We start from the raw sequence: 19423 nt of genomic DNA, 5'->3' as shown, positions 1-19423 counted from the left end.
TTAAGGGAAGGTACCTTAGCCTCTGCTGTTATCAAAGAACCTACAAAAATAAAGTCAGAAGATACAGCAAATTACATTGAAGAATGATCATATGAGCAATTATATATATAGAATTAACTATTTATAACATAAAGAGGGGTTCTTGTAACATTAACAGATAAGATCATGAATTATGGTAGTGAATTGTAGTGCAAGATTTGGTAGGGTGTCTTTAACAGTTCCCCCTACCGAATATAACCATGTAGGGTGCCTTAATACAACAGTTCTCCCTACTCCATATATTCATATAGGGTGCCCTTGTATAGCAGTTCCCCCTGTCATGTAGGGTGCCTTTGTACAACAATTCCCCCTATCATATAGGGTGCCCTTGTACAGATTAATATTAATATTACTGTCAATATTCATATCTTAACCAATATTCTGATTATTCATTAGTTAGTTGCCAGTATACAGTTCTAAACTTCTATCCATTACTATCAAATTCCAAATTATTTGAATATGTGTCATTACCCAGTTTACTGTAAATTTTCCAGTTTATTATTATGTACCATTTAGGAAGTTTGCTGTTCATTGGTATGTATATATATTTATATATATTTATGTCCAACAGTATTGTTCGAATAACTATATTTAATTTGCCTTCCTACTTATATTATATTAATTGTCATTCATTTGATTAATATACAACATACTGGCTGATGTATTTAATGTTTAACTCAGAAAATTTTGACCAGTCCTTGTTCCTTATCCCCCAAATTGGCACGGGAGGGGGGTATTTATGCCACCCACCCTCATGGTGGAAAGCCATGATTATTTCCTTTGGTAGTGTCCCTCTTTGAAAGGTCGCTACCCTCTCATCTGACGTGTCCTTAATGAATCGGTGTGGAGGCCCACTCTTTTCAAACCACCCTTTAAGAAGGGGTATCGGGCCCTTTCGGAAGTCAGTCAACAAGTTGAAGCATTTTTAATGTAAATAGTATAATGTATATTATTAATATGTATATTGTTACACCATGTTAATAAAATCATTTTAATAAAATGTTCATTGTTAATATAATAGCATTATTCAGTATATAATAAATTAATTTACATTGTTAATATAACAATATCATTCAATAAAATGTAAATTTATAGTATGATATCATTTTTATATCAATGGAATATAATATGATAATTTTAACATACTATATGGCAAAATTTACATCAATTATTTCTGCTATAAGTGGGGTGACATGACAAGAAGACCATTCATTAACAAACATACACCTCAAAGCTGCCTTTAACCAAATCAAGGATTCTAATGTGATGAAATTAGTAGCAAATTTTGTTTTGCCAGGACGAGCCAACTCCTTCTGTTCTGTGTATCACCTCATAAGGCTAAGGACTCATGTGTGATTGTTACAAATTTACTAATATTTTTGGCCGAATCCACACATGTTTTGATCCATGGAAGTTTGCTAAAATCCTGTAAGATGAGGTCAATGCAATGGGCAACAAATGGAGTCCAAAATAATGTTGGGTGCCTCTCCATCAATAGTCTACCTGTAGCAACATATTTTGCTACATAATATGTCACCACTTGCACCATATTCTCCTTGCCCACCTCAACTAGGATTTCGCCTAAAGCCTCACAAAGGTATGTGGCATTTTTTGTATGTCTTGAAGCATCAATTGATTTTAGGAACACAATGCCACCTGAAAAAGAAACAAGATCCATGATTCAACAAAGCATAAATTAAAAATATTAATCATTAAATCAATTCACTGAGGGAACTACAATCACTTGAGGAAAAAACAATAAAATTCAGCAGTGTCCTATTTCTTCTATCATTCCAACCATCGGTCATGAAGGTGCAACCCTACTTCCCCCATATCAATCGTTGCTCCTCTATTGTGGCTTGTACATCAGCCACCTTTTGTGTCAAAATTGGGCCTTGTAAGTTAGCTTCTCTAGGGGCTTTGAACCCCACCCCACAAATAGTTATGGCATCTACCATATTTGCCAATAAGGAGACCTAACTCATGTCACAAATAAATAAAATAAAATAAGTATTATAAATTGGAGAGTTTAAATTTGAATTCAACATACCTCTGAATATAAAAATTCAAGAGACAAAGAATCAAACTATTAATTTTAAAAACAAAGTTACTTGGCTGTAAAGAATGGAATGATACAATAGTACCAAAAGTCTCCAATTGCACATCTAGCTGCATCATGTACATCCTTGTTCCAACTCATGCTCTCAAGCAATGGTTGGGAACCAAGAGTAGTGTGTGGCACAAAAAATGAATCCACCCTATTTTTACAAATTCGAGGCCCAGGGCTAACATGGCACTAGCACTAGCACCAACACCAACAATGCCACCAACAAGGCCACCAACATTGCCACAAATATTAGCACTAGCACTAGGATGAAATGGAGGCATAGAAGAAGACTCTTTACCAATGCAAGCCAACTCCTCCCTTTGCCTCTTTTTCATTTCTTTTTGCATCTCAAATGTTTCTATTTGCACTTGCACCTCATGAATAACCTGAGGAGGTTTGTGTGGGCATGGTATAGTATCATGGGTGGGTATGTGTGCAAGATGGTATTTCAATCTATTATAGCCTCCTCCATGATAAATTGTTTTGCAAAAAGAACATCTCACATCTTTGTTTTGCCTAGGGAAAAGTTCAGCATGTTTCCAACATGGGTCCCTTCTAACTGGGGTTTCGGACATCGTGAAAAAGATGATTTGAAAAGCTCAATGCTGCTGCAATGACATAAAAATAGAAAAAATTAACATTTGCGAATTGTGATTTATAAATTAAAATTATTAAACCAATACAAAAAAATGTAGGGTTTGTTGATGCTCAAAAGAAAAATCAAACACATCAAGGGTTCTTTCTTTGATCTAGTAAAATAAAATAGAAAAAAGAAATGAAAAGTGTAAAGAAAAATGCAGTTTTTGGTTTAAAAAAACAAAACTTAAAAAAAATCAAGCTTACCTCTAAAATCAAACTTGAAATCAAATGAAAACTCCTTCCAATCGTTGGTAGACACCTCTTGATGAACCAAAGGGATCTATGACACTGCCCAAATGCGACTGAATGATGGTTTTTTGCTCTACCTCCTTGCTGGTTGCCCTACAATGCACTCTAACTTTTCCTCACAACTCTCATTTCTCCTCCTATTTTGCCAACAAAATGAAATGACAATGCTTTTAGGGTTGTAGAGCAAACATAAATGAAAAAAAACCAAGTGAAATTTCCTTTTTTTCACCTTTCTTTCGTAGCCATGCGGTAGAGTTTTTCCATCAGGACTCTTCGAGAGTCTTGGCGAGTCCCAAGACTCTGCAAGTCTGGCAAAAACTAGGTAGAGTCCGAGTTTGAGCACCAGAGACTTGCTGGCCTTGCCTCGTCTCGTGACTTGTTGAGTACTCGCAAGTTTTGGCATGTCTCTTTCCACTAATTATTATACATACATGTAGTATGTAGTATATAGTATATACAATAAATATATATGTTAATGTGTGTATATAATTATTAAACATACATGTAGTTTGAAAATTGGACTTGGCATGAACTTGACAAAAATTGGCAAAAAAAAAACTTAATTACACAATAAAAAAAAATAATGCGCTTAGAGAACACAAAAGTCTATTGTGATCATTATTCTGTAATAATTCAAACTTTACATATGGCATAAGACCCTCAAATGCCCAAAAATTGAAATTTCAAAGTTTTGAAGTTAAACAATAAATTGTATTGCAACAAAATTATAAATAATATTTGTTGAATAACACTATAACTATTAATGAGTCCAAGAAAATAGTGGGATACCTCTCCAATAACAAGTCTAGTCACAATGTACAACACAAGGAGTTAAAGAAATAATGGGATGCCTCTCCATAATAAATCTCCTGTGGATGCATAGACTGTTGTGTTGTCCATGACAATTTTTACAACATTCTCAACCCCAACTTCTTGGATCACCTTGTCCAATAGATTGCACAAATTTTTAGCTTTTTTTACTTCATGTGAGGCATCTATGAATTGCAAAATGACCAATGTGCCTCTTGAAGTCACTAAAAAGTTCAAGAGAGTCCTATTTTGGTCATTTGTCCATCCATTTGATAAGATGTTGTAGCCCTTTCTTCACCATACTTTCTTTTGATCATCAACCACAAGCCATGTATTTTTGATAGCTTCCTCTAGCAATGGCCCACTCAAATCCTTAGCTATTGGAGTCTCGAATTCCTTACCAATAGCTATCAATGCATGTACCAACCCCTTCCAATTTGCCATACTGAAGGGAAAATTGTTGTAGTACCACAATTTTGTTGCTTCCATCCTAGCTTCATGGTGTTTATTTTTATTTCAAGTGGTACGTTCAAGGAAAGGTTGTGCTTCTAGAACCTTGCATGGAATAAAGAAACTGGGTGAAGAAGGAAGATGAATAGAACTCTTAGGAGTCTCACTAGGAGAGGAAGTAGATGACAATTATGTGGGACAACAAATGAATGTATAGATGAATGTGGATTGCCATTCATCATTGCTACCATTGCTTCCTTTTCGCTTTTTCTTTTCTTTGTTTCATATCAAAATTGACAAGTAGATTATCCATTTCTCTCACAACCTTTTTGGAAATGGCATCACATGCCCTCACATCATCAAGTTAGGTATTTGGGGAAGGTGGCATTTTAATCTATTGATTCCTCTTGTAATAAGAGGCTTGCAAAAATTACAATGGACTTTGCTCTTGGGTTCACCCCGTATTCCATGCTTCCATGCATTGTCTATCTTTTCACTACTTTGTCTTGAACTTGCTATTGCTGATTTTAAAAGGAAAAAAATCAGTAGGGTTAAAAAAAGTTGTTATCGCAAATTTTTATAAGATAAAATGGAATGAAAAAGGATGTGGTAGGGTTAAGAAATGGAGGGGAAAAACAAAAAAAATGGGCAACATCACCCCTGGATTTCAACATTCGTCATGTCAAATTTGAAAAAAAGAAAGAATAAAAGATACATACCTTTGTGAAAAACATCGAAATTTCTTCAATTTGAATTCAAATACCTTAAGAAATTGTTTTTATGCCCTTTGCCAACTGCAATTGTGCTTCGCCAAGAGGAGAGAAAAACATAGAAACATGATTCAAATTAGAATGGAAAAACAAAGTGGGTGCGTGGGTTTTTCTTTTTCATGCTAGGCAGGACCGACTCCAGAACACATGATTCACCTCAAGAAACATGGTGTGTTTTTTGCATAGACACAGGCGAGTACCAAAGAGTACTCAGTAGAGGTGCAATTTGCAAGTCACGTGACTCGGTGTGTTTTTGAGAATTATTTGCGAGTCGTGGTGAGTGCCGAGTTTTTATTAGAGGTATATACATATTACATACATCTATGCATGTATGTATTGTATATATGTATGTATATATTATAATGCATACATTTATGTGTGTATTGTATACAGTGTACACACACACAAATATATGCATTATATTACTACACATACAAACATATATAGATATACATATATACACACATAATAATACAAAATATATGCATGCATGTATTTCTATATCTATATATGTATATCATGTATAAGTATGTGTGCATATACGTATGTATGTGTATTTATCTACACATGTATATATGTTTGTATTATTATACATATAAACAGTATATTCATACATATATACATGTATATGTATATGTATGTATTATATAGTTACAATACACACCTACATATATATGTATGTTAGACACACATATATTACACACATACATATACATGTATTGTATGGCTGAACCTAGTACTAATCTTGGGAAAAAAATCAGTGAACTGCTGAACCTGAACTTGAAATGGCATTATATATATATTTATTGTATGACCAAATCCAGTTGTATTGATCTTGGGCAAAAATTTCGATGAATTGTCAAATTAGCAACATATCTCAAATTACTAAAATTTCAGATGAGTTATAGGTGGAGGTAGACTACAAAAGAAACTGGAAACAAAAACACCATTCATCTATGAATCAAAATCATTGTGCAGATTTGAAACAAATTGTTTATTATTTTGATTATTAGATTAATATAAATTAATGTTATCATTGTAGAATATATCCGAGAATTATAGGATCAGTTTTATCTTTGTTATTATTGTGTTATTATTACCACATTGTTGTAATTTGTTTCACATAGGGTGTAGGTTGTTGGGAGTTTGTTCCTAATAGAATTGGTTGCTTCATTCTTTGGCATATATAATAAGCCATTCTACAATGTAATACTTATCAGCTCAAGAATATATGATAATATGGTATTAGAGTCTCCTCAATAGCTAAGTCTATTAGAAGAGTGTTTATTATGAATGGCTGTAGCTGTGCAAATGAGAGGGTGTTTAAATTTGCTGTTTTGCTAGCAGGCAAGGAAGGTTCTGTATTAGATTCAAGCAGTACATTCAAAGTACACCCATACACATTCAGCCTAGTTGGAGGTGTGAAAGTTTTCTGGGTTTACAAATTTGGTGCATCATTCCAATTTGCTGCCATATCAATATTGGCGTACAAGATTGTTGTGCCGTTGTGTAGGAAACTTTAACTTAAAAAAATACCAAGCAATTGTGGAGTAGCTCAAAGACACGAGGAGGTGTTGAAGTATTTGTGAGGTGTAAGGATTCTTTTGCATATATTTTAATATATTGCCTTCATATATTTTATTGTCATAAAGATTGCTGCAGCAGGGAGGTGTTGAGTTTCAACAGGAGAGAACAGGCAGTGTAGAGGAGGTGTGACGTGGAGGGTGGTCAAACTTTACATTATTTTCACCTATAGTTTTTTAAGTTATTAAAATCAAGGCATGAGTATAATGTGTTTTAATATTTATTTTACTTAATATATTTCAAGTTTATAAACTTATTAACTTTGTAAATTGTGCGTTCTGTAACATGTGAGCCATAGAATATTTTTGCCTAAATTTGGCCACATTGTGGGTTATAATCATGTAAGGTTCCTAGTAAATTTGTTTTGCTCTAGAATTGTCGAAACTCTTATTTAATTCTCAATCAGCTGTTTCCAGATTCGATTGTGTGTAAATTTTTGCATCAATGTTTCAGATCACACTTTGTGATCCATCATCAAGATGAAAGCTAGAGAGCACGCAGAGATGAAAAATATTGAAACTCTTATTTAATTGTTTTCATAAATTGCCTGAAAAAATATTATTGATTTTATATCTTGCAAACTGTGATGGATTTTATTGTGAAAACTTGCTACTTTGTGTCTAGTGGGGTCTAAAACATCCTTGTAAAGTGGTTTTGTTCCAGCTTTGATGGATCTCTTGATTTAATATTTTTTGTCCATCCTGAGTCTAGTGAGTGTGTTGCCATGGTAGGAATCCAAACCATAGTTGCAAGACTCGGACTTGCCTTAGACTCGACAAGCTGATTTTGGACTTGGACTCAGACTTGGCACAAAAACTCGGCAAATTGAAAAACTCAATAAATTTAGAGATTTTTAAGGATTTAAAACTTGTTTCATGCACCCTTTATTAAATAAAACTTAAAGACATAATAACATCTTCAACTAGAAGCTAATTTGATCACATATACAAGTACACATCAATCACGTAAGTATAGAGGCAAATTGTAGCTGAAGGAAATAACACACTTAGATATATAAATATTGTCAAAATGAATACAAAACTCATAGAATATGAAATCCATGGCATCAAAACATATATTAAAACTAAATTATAAGACAAGATCAAAGGAGGTTGCATTTCTCATCCCAACATCACAACAAGTCATGCATTGGCTTTTAAGATGGGCCATGGATGATGATGTAGCCATGATATTTGCTTGTGTCTCAATGACTAGTGTGTATATTCAAGTGAGGAGTTTATTAGTAATTTTTTTGAAACCTTCAATACTATGTGTTTTGTTGACAAGCTCATTAACAAAGAGGAGTGGTCAAGTAAAAAGATAAATGGTTATGTTCTATTTTGACTTTAACTAGGATGCTAATAGATTGTATTTCTTCGTCAGTTGTATATGCAAGGCATGATTGATGCATTTTGCTTTATGAAAATGGCATTTCATGCCAACTATGACTTAACTTGTATTCAACAATACAAGGATTGTAGCATGCCAACTTTGCCTATGGCGGTCCTTGTATACTAAACAAGTTGTCCAACATATGAAACAAGATAATCCTTGATTGTGGCTTTGACTGTGAATATGTAGAGATTATGCAACAAGGGATATTTATCATGTAGATTTTAATGATCATTATAAATCATTGGCCTATTATTTGCTTAGACTTATAGTTTGATGGGGGTTTGGGGGCAACACCAAAATGAAGTTGAGGGTAGCATGCCTCACGAGGGTTTGGGGGCAGTGCACCCAACGAGGTCAACGGGTAGTGCGCCTTGTGTGGGTTTGGGGGCAGCACCCTTGGCGCATTCCCTGTCGTGATATATGGTGGGGTTGATGGGCATACCCTTGCCACCAAGCCCAAATGAAAACCACACAAACCTTCATGGCACACACCATTTTCATACTTTTTAAAAATCCTAGATGCGCATTTCGTAAACCAAAAAAGCATTGAAATTTCGCGAGTTTTTTTTTATAATTAAAATGTCCAAGTCTTAAGCCTAGGCTCACCTAGGTTCGGTGAGTTTGGGAAAGACTCGGCTGAGTTTTAGTCTGGATCCCCAAACTTGTTCAAACTGGCTTGCCTTGAACTTGCCAAGTTTTGGTGAGTCTGGGCGAGTCTCGTTACACTGATCCAAACATTGCTTTTGCCTTACTCTCAAAAGTTGATTGGCAAGAATTATAGTCTATGGAGCCGCAAAATACTCACGATTTGTGAGTTTTATGATCTTGGTCAAATTGAGGCATGATTTGAGGATCATCTGGAGGACTACAACGATAGGCACAAGGAAGCTTTAATGCTTCTAAAATTATTTGGTGTCGATGCACTAGTGCTAGAGGTTAGAAATGCCATTGTAGCTGCAACATTGTGGGAAAGTCTCAAACAAAATATCAAGCATCTGAAGCTTGGAGAGTGTTAGCAAGAAATTTGGGGACACAGACTGGAGTTCTAAACTCTAATGACTTTTTGATGTTGTAGACTTATACCCCAGACTCAGTCCTATTAAGGAAGCAGGGAATTAGATCCAAATAGAAGATAACTTATTTAACTGAAGATTAGGAGCATACATAACACATTAGATTGAGACCCAAAAGTAATTGTATTAATTGTATTCACTCAATATATCATATAAACCCTTATATTCCCTCATACATTCATATATATCTTCCTTTTGTATATTCTATCTTTCCTTATACATCTATTATATGGCTTTACTATCTGCTTACTTGTGGTGATTATATCTTACAATATATTTGTGTTTACAAGATGGGATGTGGCCCATACTTGGTACCCCTAGTCTACATGCTTTGTTCCAATCCATAAGCTCTGTAGGTTTGATGCGGTAAGATGCGACATGTTTTCCATACGTCTGTTTGGCTGCTTTATCCTTGCCAACATCATCGCCCCTTCTAAACCTTGAGTTGTCCTCAAGTCAACATGGTTGTGCTGAAAGGATATACTTATATATTTCTTGGAGCTTTCAAAATTGTTTTCCCACTAATTTTTTGCCAACTGTAGCTAGTGGATGTGGACATGAAGTTGCAACAATTTTTGTTCTACTTTCGAAACCGTAGTGGGTATTTGGATGTTCTGAAATAAGTGTTGTGCCTTCTGAAGTATGCCGGTAATATGAGCCAACCTTAAGTTAACAACCTCTCTCAACTGATAAAATCAGTGGTAGAGCCCTCTCGGTTTGTGAAGTAGACCATGCATGTGATTCTCATAGTCACATATTTCACTGTCGGATTGGTAATCTTAGTCACACCGATGCTGCACCCATCATACGTGGCTTTAGTGAGTTTGGTGATTGACATTTTTGATGGCCTTTTTCAGAGGAATCTCCCCTTGTGCCCATAACCTAGTTATTGCTTGGATTGTCTCCTTGGTAATTCTATAAGTATATGGTTTGTTGAGGTAGAGATATTCGTCATGCGATCAACTAAATATCACGCGGACCCATTTCTCTTCCATGGTGAAGTCTGAGATCTTTCTAGACATCTAGCTTCCTTTTTGCTATTTGGTTGTATTGTGGTAAGTAGTCATTTGTGATGGATTTTGTCATGTCCCTTCCTTGGTTGTTGTATATATCCTGAATAAAGTAATTATTATAATAATTTCCAATGAATGATTATTAGAAATTTATTTATTAAATATTATTATTACTAGTAATATTCATGAGATATTCAAATGAAAAATAAATTAATATTATAAACATAATTTACATATCCGTAACTGCATCTCAAAGATTGGAGAAGATCGATGCACAACATAAATATTGATTTGCTTCATACATAACTGCCGATGATGGTGAGTAGCAATTGAGGATGCCATAAAGATAACCATAGCAGGACATAGCGATGGTCCATCACTATTGAATAGACAGAATGATCAATCATCATCGATATGCAATAAAGGAGGATGCTACAAACTATATCAATAGATTTCCGATTAACAACCTACAGATTATTTCCATTATGAATAGGCAATCGATCACCATTGGGGAACCAATTATATCGATGGAGGCAACTGCCGTCATAAAACTCATTTTCTACATTCATCGTTGTATGAAAGAATAGGAAAGAAAAGTGATTAAATTAAGACACATAATGATGACGTAAGGAGGACGCTTAGTTTATGGGTGTGTTTTGAATCCTAAATGGAGTTGCCAATAACTAATTAATTACTACAAAGTGATGCGATTCATAGTGTTAAGGAGTCCCGAACAAGGAGGTGTGTCTCGTTGATAAGAAGAGATGCAACCCCTTTCATTGGTAAGATATAAGATAGCCGTGGGGGAAGATGGTTCGTATCAGAAGAGAAATGTTATTAAGTTACGGGCAGTTTCGTCCTTGTTCTTGGTGGTATGCACGATGATGTGCTCGGTATGACTGCTTAATATATGAAGCCCGATAATGTTCTTATGCAGAATTTGATAGTGATATTGTAAATGTTATTCAAATTTATGTTCAAATCTAAGTTGTAGAAGGTTTGACATTCTTTTACTGTTATTGACTGTTGCTTCTTATATTTCAGATTGCTGTAGATGACATTAATTAATAACTATATTACCTACAACATTTCACACGGCATCTACTTATATGTGATGCCCACCGATCAAGGCATGCCTTGACCGGACATGTCTCTTGACATGCCCGATCAAGACATGTCTTGATCGGTGCACAAGCATCGTTTCATTTAAAGTGTTTACCGATAACCATCGGGTCACGTCAAATGCCATTTAATGTTTAACAATCGATAACAAATTGGTTCACGTCAAATGCTATTAATATTAACAACCGATAACAAATCGGTTCACGTCAAATGCTATTAATATTAACAACCGATAACAAATCGGTATGATGAGATTAATACAATAACTATTTATAGTTATCATATGATAACATCAATCGATGCTATCATATGATAACTATGATAGTTATCATAAATCCGATCTGTTCTATTGCAATCACAGCATATGAAATATGGTCATAGCACGATCGATTACATTTGGTAATGATGTCCAAGTATCGAATTGTGCAATCAGATGTTTGGATTGTGGAATGCATATAAAGATGATTAAAACAAGTTTATTCATTCAATCATGAAGTCTACCATTAGCTTGTAGTTACATCGATAAGGTAGATGATTGAATGAGAGATAAATGAAGTCTCTCATTCAATCATTTATCTTACTGAAGCTACTTAGTTTCAACACTCCCTCTTAGCTAGGGAAGATAACTGGAGACCTATGTAAACATTGAAATAAACATCACATTTCTCATAATAGAATGTATTACATGACCTTGTAATACAAAGGATCATATCACATATACTTGTGACATGATGTATCACATAATAAGTGACACAGGAATATATCACATCATCTCGTGATATAGATATCACATAACATGTGATATCAGTATCGCATAACATGCGATACCCTGGATATAAAATACTTGAGAATGTTGAATTCCCTTATATCCAGGTTATGGTATGTGCACTGACATTACGTCACATAATATCTACCATAACATATCATGGCACATCCATGAGTCAGAATGATATCAAGTCAGCATGATATCAACATTACAAGATCGTCACCTTATAATGTTTAATACAAGTGTTCATTGTCTAAAAGATTGTCACCTTTTAGAAATGTACACAGGGGGTGGAGCCCATAAAGTCATAACACGACAAAAGAAGTTTACACATTAAACATCTCATATATTAGTAGAGATTACAAAACTAATTATAACTCAATCATACCAAGACCTTTACTGAAGTGTTCAACTTTCACTTTGGATAGAGGCTTGGTTAGTATGTCTGTTGTCTGGTCTCCTATACTGATATACTGCAACTGAATCACATTCCTATCTACCATATCACTCACATAGTGATAAGGAATCTCTATGTGTTTGGATCTATCATGAAATACAGGGTTCACGGAGAGTTTTATACGACTCTGATTATCACAATGAATTATAGTAGGCTTCAGTGGTTCTCCGAATAATCCCACAAGTAGTTTCCGTAGCCATACAACTTCTCGTGCAGCCATGGAAGCTGCAATATATTCGGCCTCTGTAGAACTCTGAGCTACTGAAGACCTTTTCCTGCTAATCCAAGATATCATGGCTGAACCCAAGTTGAAGCAGCACCCTGAGGTGCTTTTCCTGTCAGTTACACTTCTAGCCCAATCTGAATTAGTGAACCCATGAAGATCCAAACCAATATTCTCATACTTGAGTCCATAGTTAAGAGTGCCTTGAAATTATCTCATGATATGTTTTACATCCATAAGATGAATCTCCTTAGGTTCACACATGAATTGACTCAAGGCATTTACTCGATAACAGATATTAGGTCTAGTATTGACAGGTACATTAATGATCCAATCATCTGTCTGTAGAGAGTAGGATCTACCAATGGGGAATCTGCTGCTGCCTCCTTCAGTTTGTGAAGATTAGTTTCCATAGGAGAAGTCATGGGTCTCCAGTTCATCATACCAAATCTCTTCAATATGTCTAAGGTGTATTTTCCTTGATTAAGTATAATACTGTCAGAGTTTTGTCAAACTTCCAATCCAAGAAAGTAATGTAGAAGGCCTAAATCCTTCATATCAAACTCTTTTTCAAGGTCTTTCTTACATTGACCAATAAGGTGATCTTCTTCTGTAATTAGAAGATCATCAACATATAAGATCAATATCAGCATATCACCTTTGACTTTCTTGAAGTAAAGATTCGGATCTGCATCATTCTTTGAGAATCCCAATCCCAGGAGATAGCTGCCAATTCTTTCATACCAGGCCCTAGGAGCATGTTTTAGACCATATAGGGCTTTCTTTAATCTGCACACATGTGTCTCTGCATTGTGGATCTCAAACCCTTCTGGTTGTTCTAAGTAGACTTCCTCAATTTTACCATTCAAGAAAGCAGTTTTCACATCCATCTGATGGACTTTCCAACCTTTGGCTGCTGCAATGGCTAGTACTGTCTTGACAGAGGTGTATCTAGCAACTGGAGCAAATGTCTCATCATAGTCTATTCCTTCTTTTTGTGAGAACCCCCGGGCAACAAATCTGGCTTTATGTTTCTCTATGCTACCATCTGCAGCATGTTTGATTTTGAATAGCCACTTGGATGAGACAACGGATTTCCCTTTTGGCCTAGAAACAATTTCCCACACATCATTGTTTAGGATGGATTTATATTCTTCCGACATGGCATCTTTCCAAACTTGATATTTAAGAGCTTCTGGTACACTAGAGGATTCTGATTTGGAGAGATCATTCATTAAGGCTACATAGCTAGTGAATCTTCGGGGCCTCTTACTTTCTCTAAAAGTCCCTGAAGGAGCTGCAAAGTCCCTTGCATCTTCCATTGTTTTGTGAACCCATAGAGGTCTTTTCTTAGGGATTTCTTGGGGAGGAATTTGTACTTCATTTTCTTCTGAACACTCCCTCTGAACCTCAGGAGTGGGATCCTCTTCTAGGTCTGGGGATGGAGCATGGAATTCTGACTCAATAAAGTATTTAGCCCTTTTGAAGGCCATGTCTTCTTCAAATATTACATCTCTACTAAGTTCAATATTGCTATGTCCAGGCACAAATATTCTGTAGGCTTTAGAGGTTTCACTATATCCAACAAAGATTCCTTTTCTTCCAGAGGGTTCTAGTTTTGTTCTTTTCTCTTTAGGTATATGAAAGTAGACAGGGCATCCAAATAACCTAAAGTGAGTGATATCGAGCTTTATCCCTGTGAAAACTTCTTCAGGAGTTTTATCTTCAATGTGGGAGTGAGGACATCTATTTTGTATGTATACAACAGTGTTGGAGGCTTTTGCCCAAAGATGAGTTTCTAATTTTTGATCAAGAAGCATGGCTTTGGCTGCTTCTACAATGGTTCTATTTTTCCTCTCAGCAACCCCATTTTGTTGGGGATTGTAAGGGACAGTGAACTCCCTCTTAATCCCAACTTCTTTACAAAATTCCCTAAAAATGTCAGAGGTATATTCCCTCCCATTATCAGTCCTTAGGATTTTTATTTTATTTCTGGAAGAGTTTTCAGAGAGAGATTTGAATTCCTTAAATTTCTTGAGGATCTCTTCAGATTCTTTACGTTTAAGAAAGTAGATCCAGGTCTTCTTGGAGAAGTCATCAATGAACATTACATAATAAAGGAACCCTCCTAATTATGGTACAGACATTGGTCCACATAGGTTAGAGTGAACTAGTTCTAAAACATTGCTTGTTTTCCTAGAACTATTCTGAAAGGAACTCTTAGTATTTTTGCCTAGGGCACACCCCTTACATGTACCAGAATGGTATTGTTTTAACTTAGGCACCCCAATTACTAATTTTTCCATTGAACATAAAGCACGAAAGTTTAAATGATCTTATCTTCTATGCCAAATTTCATTAGAATCTGCAATCTCATGAAGTAGGGCTAGGTTAGATTCAGTACATACCTCGTACAAATAGCCTTTTCTATGCCCTAGGGTTATAGCCTTCTTGATGGAAGAGTATTGTGGCCATACTAGAACTTTACCATTCATGAAGGTTATTCTGTACCCATCGTCTTCAAGTGCAGATACGGAGATTAAGTTCCTCTTGATGCCAGGAACGAATAGAACTCCGGTGAGTTGGAGAGACATGCCTATCTTCAGCTTAATGGTGCAGGTACCGACGCCTTTCACTGGATGTGCAGAGTCATCACCAATGGTTACTTCTTCATCAATTTCTTCTAACATGGAATCCAATAATTCTCTATACCTAGTGATGTGTCTTGAAGACCCATTGTCAATGATCCAGGTGTTAGATTTATTGGATACTTGGCTAGAGAGGGCAGAGTAGAATACATGCTTCTCGGAGTCATATTCTTCCCTTTTCACTTTTGCAAATGTAGCTTGTTGTTTGATTCTATCCGGACATTTTGCTGCATAGTGTCCATATTGATCACACCGAAAGCACTGAATGTGAGAGTTGTCTTTCTTAGATGACCTTTTCTCATGTCAGTTCTTTCTCTTCTTGAAATGTTTCTTCTTGCTTTTCTTGTTGGAGTTGGTATTTAGAACATGGAGATCTTCATCTATGTTCTTTTGCTTGATCCCCTTCTTATTTAACCTTGACTCCTCTTGAAGACAATCTGCTCTTAGCCTATCAAATTTCGGATATTTAGCCCTTGCACTAATGCCTTGGATGAATGTTTCCCATGTACTAGGCAACCCATCTAGAAGAATGAGCGTTAGCTCTTTGCTTTGGATCTCATATCCAAGCGTTGCCAATTCATCCCTTAGGGCTGATATCCGCATAAAACATGCATTGATTGACTCTCCTTTGTTCATACTTATATGATTTATTTCCCTTTTTAGAGCCAGGGTTCTACTTGCGTTGTTTATCTCGAATGCACTTTCAAGTGCTTTGAACATATGGTAGGCAGTCTCATGCTTTGTTATTATTGGCATAATGTGATTTCTCACTCCAACTATGATCTTCATGGCTTTTTCATTTCCCTCAATCCATGTCGATTTGTCAGGTTCATTCTTTGGTTCTTTAGATTCAACTCTTACAAATGATTCAACTTTATTCTCTTTTAGAATCATCTTGATTCTGAATTTCCATGCTGAGAAATTATCTTTTCCTTCAAGTCTGTCCTCAAATCTGATAGCATTAGCCATGGAAAATGTGATGTTTATATCTTCGATTTGAACTTCTCAAATTTGAATGCCTTAGGTTGGATCAGCGCGGCTCTGATACCATGTAAATGTTATTCAAATTTATGTTCAAATCTAAGTTGTAGAAGGTTTGATATTCTTTTACTGTTATTGACTGTTGCTTCTTATATTTCAGATTGCTGTAGATGACATTAATTAATTTCTATATTACCTACAGCATTTCACACGGCATCTACTTATATGTGATGCCCACCGATCAAGGCATGCCTTGACCGGACATGTCTCTTGACATGCCCGATCAAGACATGTCTTGATTGGTGCTTAAGCATCGTTTCATTTAAAGTGTTTACCGATAACCATCGGGTCACGTCAAATGCCATTTAATGTTTAACAACTGATAACAAATTGGTTCACATCAAATGCTATTAATATTAACAACCGATAACAAATTGGTTCACGTCAAATGCTATTAATATTAACAACCGATAACAAATCGGTATGATGAGATTAATACGATAACTATTTATAGTTATCATATGATAACATCAATCGATGCTATCATATGATAACTATGATAGTTATCATAAATCCGATCTGTTCTATTGCAATCACAGCATATGAAATATGGTCATAGCACGATCGATTACATTTGGTAATGACGTCCAAGTATTGAATTGTGCAATCAGATGTTTGGATTGTGGAATGCATATAAAGATGATTAAAACAAGATTATTCATTCAATCATGAAGTCTACCATTAGCTTGTAGTTACATCGATAAGGTAGATGATTGAATGAGAGATAAATGAAGTCTCATTCAATCATTTATCTTACCGAAGCTACTTAGTTTGAACAGATATAAATATAGTTAATAATATATATATATATATATATATATATATATATATATATCATAATCTGAGAATAAATATTCTGCAGTAATATAACATCTGAGAATAAATAACGTATAAAAAATATATAAAGATATAATTATGTATATTAATAATAAATATTAGAATATAAATCAGATAGAGTCCTTAAGTTAATATCAGAAAGAAGCTTATGTTTCTCTGTTATCCCTGTTTGGATTCATGTTAAGATAGTTTGGTCTCCTAATCAATTTAGTTTAAATCATAAGTATGTCGAGATGGATTAATTATGGTTAAAATAGGCCAAATCCTAGTAGGGGACATTACAGATTTCAATAGTCACCCTAAGTTCTTTAAACTTTGAGTGGTCGATCTCCATCATTTGAGCATGAATATAGTGGCAGATTTATCTTATGTATATGACATCTTCGGGCACCTTAGAGAATGCACCATCCAGTTGGACATCCATGGCATTAAAGGGGAATTTCTCGTATTTGGGGTGGTGTTTTGTTGAGTCCACTAGATAGGGGTAGCATGTAGAGATGAAAAACAAGGGGCAAAGTTGAGCTAGTGTTTGGATGTGAAATGCTGAGTGTGCGGGAGTAAGAAGATAACAAAAGTGAGTGAGATAATGATGGGTGATATTTATATGTAATGAACTTGGTTAGACTCTAGGTTAGCCAGGTCATCCTTTTGCATTTATATTTAATAAATAAATAAACATTAAATACATTTATGAATAAGTGCAACTATTAAATAATTTTACCTTAGCGCTGACTAGCACAAGTAATATTAAATATTTTTTGTATCGGTTATTTCTTGGCCAATCTTGTATCTCTTTGGCAGTTATTTTGTTTAGGTTGACCTTGCCTAAGTTTGGCGGTTTAGAGTGTATATGATTTTGGGAGTAGTGCATCACATATTTTGAGATAAAAATCTAGGATAAAAACCTTAGAAGGTGACTTAGGGCGGGATGGCACCCCTGCTCATAAGTTCTACTTTGTTTGCTAACCTGATCCACATATCTATTCAACAAAGGAAATCACACGTTGCTGGGCCAACATTGCCATTCTCACTGGAACAAGGTTCTAGAGCAGAGGGAATCACACATCTACAAGCAGTGATTAATTTTTCCTTTGCTATGTGTCATTTGACACCAGCAAAGTAATAGGAGATCGGCATTGGACAGTACTGGGAGCAAAAGGAAACACATTCAATCATAGGACAACACCTGTGTAATCAGTATTTAAATGCTTTGCCATTCTATAAAGAGATTTCATTCTGTCATTAAGATTGTATCAGACTTATATAATGAATGTATCAGATTTATATGATGATTATTACTGTGTTGATCATTGATAATGCTGAAGAGTAATATTTAAGTATAAAGGCATCTGTTTTAAAGGAGGGAATATAGTTTATGCTTTTACTATATATGTCTGAGTTCTATGCTACTATTTGGATATCTCAAGTGTGAATAAAATCTGAAAAGTATTTGCTAAGGTTATTTCCGTCAAAACTAGAAAATATTGGTTAAGGATATTTTAATGGTATCAGAGCCCACTTTTCTGCTAGCCTGTGGATTGATGACTGACAGGGACCAAAGATACAAGCAAAGGGAAAATAAGAAGGCAATGGGTGATAGGGAAGAGGCAAATCCCCAAGACTTCATTAGGGATATCAAAGAGATTAATACTAGTGTGAGGGATGCCATGAGGGAGATGGTTCAACTATTAAGAGGAATGAGCGAGCAACTAAGTGCTGATAGGCCTGTTGAAAATGATGCTGAAGGCAGCAGTTCGTATGGAAGAAAAGCTTCAGCTAGTGGTGAAAAAGATTCAACTAATGGTGGGAGAGCTTCACTTAATACCATGATCTTCAAGGCTAAATTTCTTGACAAAGAAACAACAAAAGGTAATAGGGAAGAACAACTTGATCTAGAGGAAGACTCGGCAAGACTTCATGATGCATACTATGCCCTAAGCCCTGTTATCTGTGCAAATCTGACTTTCAGGGACTATTATAAGATGAAAAAAGCAACTAGCCATGGGAGGAAAGGGTATAAAGAAAGAAAGGACATCCAACATCGATTGGGGAAGATTACTATCCCAATTTTTGATGGATCTGGGAGCTCATCAGCAAGAGCTTGGTTGCAAAAACTAGATACATATTTCTCATTGAATCCAATGCTTGAGGAGGCGGCTTTCAAATTTGCCACCTTGCATCTTGATGGTGTGGCTCACGA

At 35.4% G+C, this 19423-nt stretch overlaps 1 protein-coding gene across 2 annotated transcripts in view; it reads left to right on the top strand.

Moving 5' to 3' along the window:
* LOC131060572 (F-box/kelch-repeat protein At1g51550-like) overlaps positions 1-6602 on the top strand; it is a 63496-nt gene extending 56894 nt beyond the window's left edge. For both annotated transcript variants that reach the window (XM_057993870.1, XM_057993850.1), the window contains one exon: positions 6412-6602. In XM_057993870.1, coding sequence (XP_057849853.1) covers positions 6412-6587 — 176 coding nt within the window. In that variant the 3' untranslated portion in view covers positions 6588-6602. The remainder of the gene's footprint in view (positions 1-6411) is intronic.
* Positions 6603-19423: the final 12821 nt, after the last annotated feature.

Source organism: Cryptomeria japonica, chromosome 5 (genome assembly GCF_030272615.1).
Source record: "Cryptomeria japonica chromosome 5, Sugi_1.0, whole genome shotgun sequence".
Lineage (NCBI taxonomy): Eukaryota > Viridiplantae > Streptophyta > Pinopsida > Cupressales > Cupressaceae > Cryptomeria > Cryptomeria japonica.
This window is presented reverse-complemented; position numbering and strand designations above follow the sequence as displayed.